General features: G+C 36.8%; 1 protein-coding gene across 1 annotated transcript; it reads left to right on the plus strand.

The window, feature by feature from the left end:
- On the plus strand, positions 3,228-10,411 carry LOC105167663 (ABC transporter B family member 19). Its single transcript, XM_011087460.2, has 10 exons — positions 3,228-3,877; positions 3,975-4,029; positions 4,485-4,660; positions 5,163-5,363; positions 5,666-5,925; positions 6,015-6,331; positions 6,419-6,642; positions 6,728-7,547; positions 7,716-7,957; positions 8,925-10,411. The coding sequence occupies exons 1-10, from the start codon at positions 3,629-3,631 to the stop codon at positions 10,131-10,133; spliced, it is 3,753 nt and encodes a 1,250-aa protein (XP_011085762.1). The 5' UTR covers positions 3,228-3,628; the 3' UTR covers positions 10,134-10,411.

The following is a 10,714-nucleotide window of genomic DNA, read 5'->3' on the forward strand; positions in this document are numbered from 1 at the left end:
TCGGCCAGAAATTTAATGGGAAAAGAATATAATTCTGATTTCATAATTATATGATAGTTATAGTTTTAGTCCGATTGGAATTTAATTTAGTTATTAAGCATTATAATTTTAAAAAATTCGACACATTAAGAATATAATCTAACGAAAATTATAAATTTGATTGAAATTTGACATGTGCATCTCACGTGAGCCTCAAATTCGATCACAATGCTGGTCTAGACCTGAACCAATTAGACATAATTTTAGTGCCCCAATGGTGGGGAAGAGCATTATAAAAAAAGTTATTTATCAAAATGAAGCAATTAATTGTGAATTGGCTTATATGTTTGTTTGAGTATACATGGGAGTTTCAAATATTTCTTTTCGGGTATTGTACTGATATATTATTATTTATTTAATGAAATTTAGATTTATTGAAAAAAAATATTTCTTTTCCTGTTTAATAATTTTGTATTTTTTTAGTATGCTATCAATTATATTATCAATACATTTCATTCTTATTAATTGAATAAGGTCTCGTTGGCAATTATTATGCATTTCTTACACATAATAATGACGTGGCATAATTTATGTTGAATTTAATCACTAGGCTTCAAAATAAAGTGGGCTAGTCTGATATTAGTTGCCCAACCAAAGGGAAATTAACGTAACCCAAATAGACAAATATGTTTGGAACAATGTCAATTCAAGAATGACACAATTTTTAACGTGGTCTATAACTTGTCACATGATGTGTTAATTTTGCCAACTGATTAAGATAATGTTGTAATAATAATATATTTGACCACTCGGATTTTGATCTAAATTTAATATTTATTTTCAATACAGTAATCAAATTATGAAAAATTACATTTAAACTTGTGTTATTGGAGAAAATTTTAGGAGATCAAAAAAGGCAGGATAATAATTTTAGGCATGTAAGGACAATCGATTTGTAATCGATTGCGGTTATTATTGCACTACATGACTTTCTAGTACAGGTGTTCTAAAATAACTAAGGTCGATGGATTAAAATTTGATCGAATTTTTTTTAAATAATTTTATATTAAAAAAAAATTAAATTTTATCAGTATTCGGTAAAAATATAATTCAAAATCAAATTTGAATGATGTATAATCATATAAAAAAGTCACAGCTATTAAATATTTACTGGTAAGTGTTATTTCATAATGATACAATGTTTATTTAATTAGAAGGTAAATTACATCGATACCCCCTATGATTAAGTATAATTACATGAATAAAGAATATTTATGTGAAATTTGCTACTGAATAAAGGGTATATTTGAGTAATTAATCACAACCTCAAGGGATTTCAATATAGATTTCCATGAATATGTACTAATATTAAAAACAAAGGCTCTCTACACTCACAAATTACGGTTAGTAACATTGCCGCACCAAATTTTAAATATGACAACTGTACCCCTACTTAGATAACCTTAAAAATTAATTATAATTACTTTCTTTTTTTTTTCTTTTTACAAAAGTGACTTTACATAATTTTAATACTACACAAATTATTTTGTTGTGTCGGTAATACCTTAAATTGGTTCTCTTTTATTTCATTCATTCATTCTTTCTTTTGAAATGTGATTTGTTGTTTATATATTTTATATTTATTTATAATATATATTTAAAATATAAAAAATTATTTATTATACATACACAGAAACGACGTGCTAGAACGGCTAGTTAAATTAAAAAATAATTCTAAGAAAGATGTTAAGCAACCATGCATGCATGCATGCATGCTCTAGAAAGCAAATTAATTGAGATATAATTATTGAAGAAAATCTTGTGGCTCCCTTTTGTCCCTCTACAATCACTCTTTTATTATCATCACTCCTATGATTTCTTCTGCCATTTTTACTAAATTAATTACTTCCTTAATATACCTATAAAAAAAGTACTTCCTTAAAATACAAATATGGTATAGAATACACATTCACATATATTTGTTTTCTGGAAAAAAAAGAAAATATTTATTCAAATTCAATTTAAGAAAAATAGGCAATCATCAGTGTCTTACACGTCGATTGCATCGGATTTTTACATATAAAATCTAATTATATTATTTGTTAGAGAGAGACGTCAGAGTAACTATATTGGCTAGCAAATAATGAGTTTATCGATAAATTTGTGTTTATACACGTTTCAAGTTAACTCATTTATTCAATTTAGATAAGTTATTCATTTTATCTTATTTCAATTCCATTTAATTACATAAATATAATACAAATTTAGGATATACACGTGTATCAAATGTGTTCCTACCAATTATACTTTAAAATCTAGGCCATCGATTGAACCGAAAAATTGACTAGATCAAGAGTTATTGGTTCAATCGCCATGATCGAATAAATGATGTCATAGTAAAATTAATATATAAAAATATATTAAAATAATAAGTATCCCAAAATTTGATAGTAAATCAATATGTTAAAGTATTAATGTCAAGAATACAATAGAAAAACTGCATAATAACAAAAATGACAAAATATTTACCATTATAATTAAGTTATAACTTAATCTTATTTGTCCATAAATAGTTAGCTTCCCCCATTCTTAAAATTATTAATAAATCTTATTCCGTTGCTTATGATTTAATTAATGACTTGGGCAATCACATGAGATAAAAATTTAATTAAATTATGGGCTTAATACATTCGTTCATTTATTAATATATAATTTAAATAATTATTATAATGTACGTTTTGGTTTCATGGTATATATATATATATTTTTCTCAATTTTCATATAAAATATGATATCATCGATTTCAAATTATATCAATTCTTGAAAATCTTAAAAGAAATTTATGAATCGGCCGATTCACTTGATTTCAGATCAGATCAATCGGGTTATGGATTGAATCGATGGTTCCAATAATTTTTAAAAAATAGAATAATATTTAGATTAATCCAATTTGATGAATGGGATGGAACAGCGTTGTAAGGGGTTAAACTTTTAAATAAAAATTTGCTTTTCAAGAAAAGTGGGTTAAAGGTAAAGGGTAAAAGGAAGTGGTAGTCGCAGTTGGAGAAGATAAAAGTTGATAGCTAAGTTGAAATAGTAGTAATATATGAGACTGAGAGCACAAAATTTAAAGGCGCAGACTGAGCAAAAGGTGGGTAGATTCTCTTTCTCTATTTCCATGAACCAATGTTTAAATGAAAAGACCTAAAGCCCCCTCCAACCCCCGTCCCTATAAGTAACTAATATTACTCATCACCCCCACACTAACTCTCTCTCTCTCTCTCTCTCTTCTCTACTACACAGACACTGCTGCACTCGCACTGTTTTCAGTCTCTCCACCTCATACATTACCGGCGACCCCGGAGTTAGCTCTGTCTTCTTTCTCTCTCTCTCTCTCCCTACTGAACCCATTAATGAGCTATAAGTGTACAAAAGTAGAGCGCTCTCCTTTAGATCCCCAGTTGGTCAAGATTTCGATGATATGCTGAATATTGAGAAAGCCCACCAGATATATAGCCATGAAACACTTTATAATTTTGAATGAGACGAACTAATCTCTCTCTCTTGTTGGTTTCTTGAGAGTGAGTGAGTGAAAGCTAGCTGTTTTCTCTTATTTCAAGTTTCAAGATTCCATTTTTTGTCTTGGAGAATGGCGGAGGCAGCTGATCATGGGAAAGCAATGCCGGAGTCTGAGAAGAAGAAAGAGCAGAGCCTGCCGTTTTACCAGCTATTTTCGTTTGCAGATAAATATGATTACTTGCTGATGATCTCTGGCAGCATTGGGGCCGTCATACACGGGTCTTCAATGCCTGTTTTCTTCTTGCTTTTCGGTGAGATGGTCAATGGTTTTGGTAAAAACCAAATGGATTTGCACAAAATGACACACGAAGTTGCCAAGGTCTGCCTTCTTGTTTCCTTATAGTCCTCCGTTTCTAACCATCTTTGTGTAGACTTACTCAGATCTGAGTGTTAATTTTTGTCACTTGATGCTGCAGTACGCTCTGTATTTCGTGTATCTTGGATTGGTAGTCTGCCTTTCATCCTATGCAGGTGGGATTCGTGATCTGGGCTCTTCTTTTTCTTCTGTTATTCCACCTCTGTTTGCTCGAATACAGTTCAAATTTTTGTAGCATTGTAATAAAGTTTCAATCTTTCTCCAAGCGTTCGTTTTTTCATACTGTATTAGCCAGTTCATTCCGGATCAGTCGCACGTGGTCCTTGGACCGTCCCTCTGTCTTTTTCCTCATCACCTGTCGATTTCCTAAATATTTCCCTATTTTATAGTATTATCTCACTCCCACTACACATCTCTCTCACTGTTCATACCTCGAAGTTAGTAGTAATTCTCCATTTATTGTATCTGATTCCTTTTTCCCTTAATAAAAAAAGGACCCATTTTTTTGCTCAAACATTTGAATATTTGATCACTTCTTTTTATTCATTCTTGGGAGTTGAGTTGAATCATTTTCTTTATTTATGTAAAAATAAAAAATAAAAAATTGCAGAGATTGCATGCTGGATGTACACTGGGGAGAGGCAAGTGGGCGCGCTGAGGAGGAAGTATTTGGAGGCAGTGTTGAAACAGGACGTGGGTTTCTTCGACACGGATGCAAGAACAGGGGATATTGTTTTCAGTGTCTCAACTGATACTCTGCTTGTCCAAGATGCCATTAGCGAGAAGGTAAATTCTTTTCTCTCTTCTCTTCTCATAAACGGTAACGTTGCAAATCTAGTATTTTCTGTCAAAAGAGAACGGCGTAATCTAGTACTGGACGAATGTTTCACTAAACAAGGAAAAAACGGATCGGTTCAAGGGAACCGTTGGTAGCCATTAATGCGGGACCATGGAGTAACTTCTGATCGCTCTTCTCATTTCTAAATCTTTGTGCTCACGTTAGCATGGCTTTAGTTAACATGCGCCAGTATCTTTCTATTTTGGCTGTTGGTTTCTGGGTTGAGTTCACTTCTCTGGGGCCAGTTTGGATTGATCTTAAATTCCAATATTGTTTACCTTTTCAGTTTACTATCTTGTTTTTTATTACACTTTTTTACTGCTTTTGCTACTACTACTTCTAGTTCTTGAAAGAATTGCAGGAAAGCTTATAAAGTGTACCATTTTATTTAGTGTTTTTTCTTTTTCTTTTTCTTTTTTTTGAGTTCTTTTACTTTTTTTTGGATTATAGGTTGGAAATTTCATACATTATCTGTCAACATTCTTGGCGGGATTGGTGGTTGGTTTTGTGTCAGCATGGAAGCTAGCTCTACTCAGTGTGGCTGTGATTCCTGGAATTGCCTTTGCTGGAGGTCTGTATGCCTATACTCTTACTGGACTCACCTCCAAGAGTCGCGAATCCTATGCCAGCGCCGGTATCATTGCCGAGCAGGTTAGCAGGGAATGAAATGACTGTTTTTTGTTTTAAACACTCGTTGTTTGTTTATTTTTGCATTTAAATGAATTGTAGCAAATCTTCACAGCGTGAAGTTTCACAGTTAATAGCAGTTATGGTAACTATAATATTGACATGCTGAGACATAATTAATATGTGGAGAATTAAATCTAATGTAATTGAACTTGAGAAGTAACTATTTGTCTAGACTCTTGAGCATTAAGAATTTTGAAAGGAATTTCGCAAATAAACCTTGTGAGTAACCCTTCTGTGCTCTAATGCTTGTTCTGTCATTGCAGTCGATTGCACAAGTTAGGACCGTCTATTCTTATGTCGGTGAGACCAAAGCCCTCAGCGCATATTCAGATTTAATACAAAATACTCTAAAGCTGGGGTACAAGGCTGGAATGGCTAAAGGACTGGGATTAGGATGTACATATGGTATAGCATGTATGTCTTGGGCTCTGGTTTTCTGGTATGCTGGTGTTTTTATTCGAAATGGGCAGACAGATGGTGGCAAGGCGTTCACAGCTATTTTCTCTGCCATTGTTGGTGGCATGTAAGCTCCTACTGATAAAATCTTTTTGCACCGTTCTTGAGCTGTGTAAAAGGAAAATCCTCAGATTATGATACATTTGATTTGTGCAGGAGTTTGGGTCAGTCGTTTTCTAATCTTGGCGCATTCAGCAAAGGTAAAGCTGCTGGATACAAGTTGATTGAGATAATCAAGCAAAAACCCACTATAGTTCAAGATGCATCAGATGGGAAGTGCCTGAGTGAGGTCAATGGGAACATTGAGTTTAAAAATGTAACTTTCAGCTATCCCTCAAGACCAGATATTGTCATCTTTAGAGACTTTTCCATTTTCTTCCCGGCTGGAAAAACAATTGCAGTAGTCGGTGGAAGTGGTTCAGGAAAAAGCACTGTTGTCTCCTTGATAGAAAGGTTTTACGATCCGAATCAGGGTAACTAAAGGCTTAATTCCTCTTGTTCTGAGATTGATATTTGAAGTGACTTGAACTTAATGTAGGTTACATTGATGAAATGGACAGGAGAAATTCTTCTAGACAACGTGGACATAAAGACACTGCAGCTGAACTGGTTACGGAATCAAATTGGTTTGGTAAACCAAGAACCTGCACTCTTTGCCACCACAATACTTGAGAACATTCTCTATGGAAAGCCTGATGCGACTATGGCAGAAGTCGAGGCTGCTGCTAATGCTGCTAATGCTCATAGCTTTATCACCTTGCTTCCAAATGGATACAATACTCAGGTTGGTTTCATTAGCAATTTCCCTTCACTCAGGCTGCTTCTTGTTATGACTGTGATGCTAATGCACTTGTTCGATCCAAATATAGGTGGGAGAGCGTGGAGTCCAACTCTCAGGTGGCCAGAAGCAAAGAATAGCCATTGCTAGGGCTATGCTGAAGGACCCAAAGATACTTCTGCTCGACGAAGCAACTAGTGCGCTTGATGCGGGTTCAGAAAGCATCGTTCAAGAGGCTCTAGATCGTCTTATGGTTGGGAGGACTACAGTAGTTGTAGCTCATCGTCTCTCAACAATAAGAAATGTAGACTCGATTGCCGTTCTACAGCAAGGGCAAGTTGTAGAAACCGGAACCCATGAAGAACTAATTGCCAAAGCTGGGGCGTATGCATCCCTTATCAGGTTCCAGGAAATGGTAGGTAACAGAGATTTGTCTAATCCTTCAACGCGCCGTACACGCTCAACACGGCTAAGCCATTCACTGTCAACCAAATCTCTTAGCCTTCGTTCTGGGAGTTTGAGAAATTTGAGCTATTCCTACAGCACAGGTGCTGATGGCCGTATAGAGATGGTCTCAAATGCGGAAACTGATAGGAAGAATCCAGCTCCGGCTGGGTACTTCTGCCGACTTCTTAAATTGAATGCTCCTGAGTGGCCTTACTCAATCATGGGAGCCATAGGGTCTGTTCTTTCTGGATTCATTGGCCCAACTTTTGCCTTGGTGATGAGCAATATGATCGAGGTATTCTACTATACAAATCCTGCTGCCATGGAACGTAAAACGAAGGAATATGTTTTCATTTATATTGGTGCTGGTCTTTATGCTGTTGTGGCATACTTAATTCAGCACTATTTCTTCAGTATAATGGGAGAAAACCTTACTACACGAGTCAGGAGGATGATGCTCGCAGGTAAACGGTTCTTATTCAGCATTTGTGTTTCCTATTATCCGTTCATTACCAGCTAAAAAGAAAGTGGACCTGCTATAATTTACATGCTAAAATGATCCTTTGTTTTCTCACATAAGGCATTATTAACCCACAATTCTTAAACAATATTTCTTTTCACTCCTTTTTCAGCAATTTTGAGAAACGAAGTTGGATGGTTCGACGAGGAGGAGAACAATTCAAGCCTCCTTGCAGCCCGCTTGGCCACGGATGCAGCGGACGTGAAATCTGCCATTGCCGAAAGGATATCTGTTATATTGCAGAACATGACTTCTCTTCTCACTTCTTTCATAGTTGCCTTCATCGTCGAATGGAGAGTTTCACTCCTCATATTGGCTACCTTCCCTCTACTTGTCCTAGCAAATTTTGCTCAGGTAAGCCCCTTAAACTTCAAAAAGTGCAATTATAAGATCATAGGTGTCCAAACCAAAAATTTATCTCATAGGCTGAGGGCATTGCATTGAGAATGTTATTTTTGTTGAATTTACATTTTTTGAGGTAAATATTTGAATCTTGGAACCCAAAGATATTGTTTTCTTGGCACTAGAAGACAAGTGTGTACTTACGACACGACAGCATGGTGCTCTGCATGTGCTCCCTTCAGTTCTGACTCTTTGAAAAATTAAACAAAGAACTGATACACCACACCCCCAAGCCCTGAGGAAAAGAATGAAAAAGTTCTATTATTGTTCATCAACATCAGTGCAATGGGAATTGTGTAGGTTCTATTAGTAGAGTTTCATTTCACTTCTACCTTCACTGGTCTAAAGTTTTTCACGCTGCTCTGACACTGCTTGGCAGTGAGCCTCAGTTTTTTGGTCTCTGATAAATTTGGGAAAACCAAGTCATTTATTGAGGGTTTCAGGGTTTGAATATGTGTACTTGTGGGGTTGATAATTATTTTTACCTTATCCCTTTTCATTTCTTAATATGTAAATAATTGTTGGGGGCAAATCTGTAGTTTTAATATTTTACTGTCATTCTCGTATGAATAGTTGATGAGTGATTATAAATATAATTATGTACGAAGTTCTATTATATTTGGAGAAACTTGAGCGATTGTGGATGTAAGGGTATTCTACAGACCACGTAAAATGTGTGTATTTTGATTTTCCTTTCCGATTCTTGTGTACGGGTATTCTACAGACCACGTAAAATGTGTGTATTTTGATTTTCCTTTCCGATTCTTGTGTACGTACGTTTCATAGTCTGTCTTGTAATTGAAGTTACTTATATTATGTTCCATGTGTACAAGAGCCCAGCAATTTTCATGTTATTAAGTTCTGTTGTTTCTTGATGCAACATAATGCTGACAATTTCTGTTACTTTTGCAATGTACAGCAACTCTCCCTCAAAGGGTTTGCTGGAGATACGGCCAAGGCGCATGCAAAAACTAGCATGATTGCCGGGGAAGGAGTAAGCAACATTAGAACCGTTGCAGCATTCAATGCCCAAGAAAAGATCCTTTCTTTGTTTGCCCACGAACTCCACATCCCACAACGTCGCAGTCTCAGGCGCAGTCTGTGCTCCGGTTTGCTCTTTGGTCTCTCTCAGCTGGCTCTTTATGGTTCTGAAGCTCTGATTCTTTGGTATGGCGCCCACCTCGTTAGCATAGGCGCATCCACATTCTCAAAGGTCATCAAGGTGTTTGTTGTCTTAGTCGTCACAGCCAATTCAGTTGCAGAAACCGTGAGCCTCGCTCCTGAAATTGTAAGGGGCGGAGAAGCCGTTGGCTCTGTGTTCTCAATACTTGATCGCCCCACAAGGATTGATCCAGATGATCCCGAAGCCGAGCATGTTGAATCCATTCGTGGCGAGATTGAGCTCCGTCATGTTGATTTTGCTTATCCATCACGACCCGATGTGCCGGTGTTTAAGGACTTCAACCTAAGAATCCGAGCCGGGCAGAGCCAAGCTTTAGTCGGTGCAAGCGGATCAGGGAAGAGCTCTGTAATAGCACTGATTGAAAGATTTTACGATCCTATCATTGGGAAAGTTATGATCGACGGAAAAGATATCAGGAGACTGAATTTGAAATCCCTTCGCCTCAAAATCGGTTTGGTGCAGCAAGAGCCAGCTCTATTTGCATCCAGCATTTTCGACAACATTGCTTACGGAAAAGAGGGGGCAACCGAAGCAGAAGTAGTCGAAGCAGCACGAGCAGCAAATGTGCACACGTTTGTTAGCGGACTGCCTGATGGCTACAAAACACCGGTCGGCGAAAGAGGCGTTCAGCTCTCTGGAGGGCAGAAGCAACGGATTGCAATAGCACGGGCGATTCTCAAGGACCCGTCAATCCTTCTGCTTGATGAGGCAACCAGCGCTCTCGATGCAGAGTCAGAATGCGTGCTGCAAGAAGCACTCGAGCGGCTAATGAGGGGCCGAACGACCATTGTAGTCGCCCACCGCTTATCCACAATACGGGGGGTGGACAGCATCGGGGTGGTTCAAGACGGGCGAATTGTGGAACAAGGCAGCCATGGTGATCTCATAAGCCGACCCGATGGTGCTTATTCTAGGCTCTTGCAACTGCAGCGCCATCGCATATGAAACGGTCGAAAATCAGCATGCGTCGATTAACCATTGTTTTTCATTTCTTTTTGTATTATTATGATGATGGCTAGCTGTAGATATGGGGATGTGAAGTCCACCTTTCAGCATGACAAACTCCATTCCCAATATATGTTTAAAGTTATAAATAACTCTAATGCAAAAATCTGTGTGTTCATCTGTTTTTCTCTGGTTGGGATACATTACTTTGTTGAAAAGGTAAAGGGCAGCCATAATCTCCCCTTTCCAGCTCAATGGACTTTTAACATTCTCTTCTTTCTCCCCCATGTGGTTGCTGATGTTCTTTTCAGTTTCTGGAAAACAGCCACTTTCTTCCGACAGCTGAGGATATTTAGACTCATCTCTACCTTGTATATGTTGGAAAGACATTCATTTCATCCATGTGGCCTGAATTATTGAAAGCAAAGCAAGAATTAGCCATCACTACATTGTAAATTTTTTTAGGTATTTTTGAATAGATAGAAGTAACTTGTCTTTTCCTATACAAAAGTTGAGCGACCAGCATAATAATCTTTTTGTACATTACATAGGAATTCTTCATCGTTGTAGAAGAGGAGCGA

The sequence above is a fragment of the Sesamum indicum genome, linkage group LG8 (genome assembly GCF_000512975.1).
Source record: "Sesamum indicum cultivar Zhongzhi No. 13 linkage group LG8, S_indicum_v1.0, whole genome shotgun sequence".
In the NCBI taxonomy this organism is placed as follows: Eukaryota; Viridiplantae; Streptophyta; class Magnoliopsida; order Lamiales; family Pedaliaceae; genus Sesamum; species Sesamum indicum.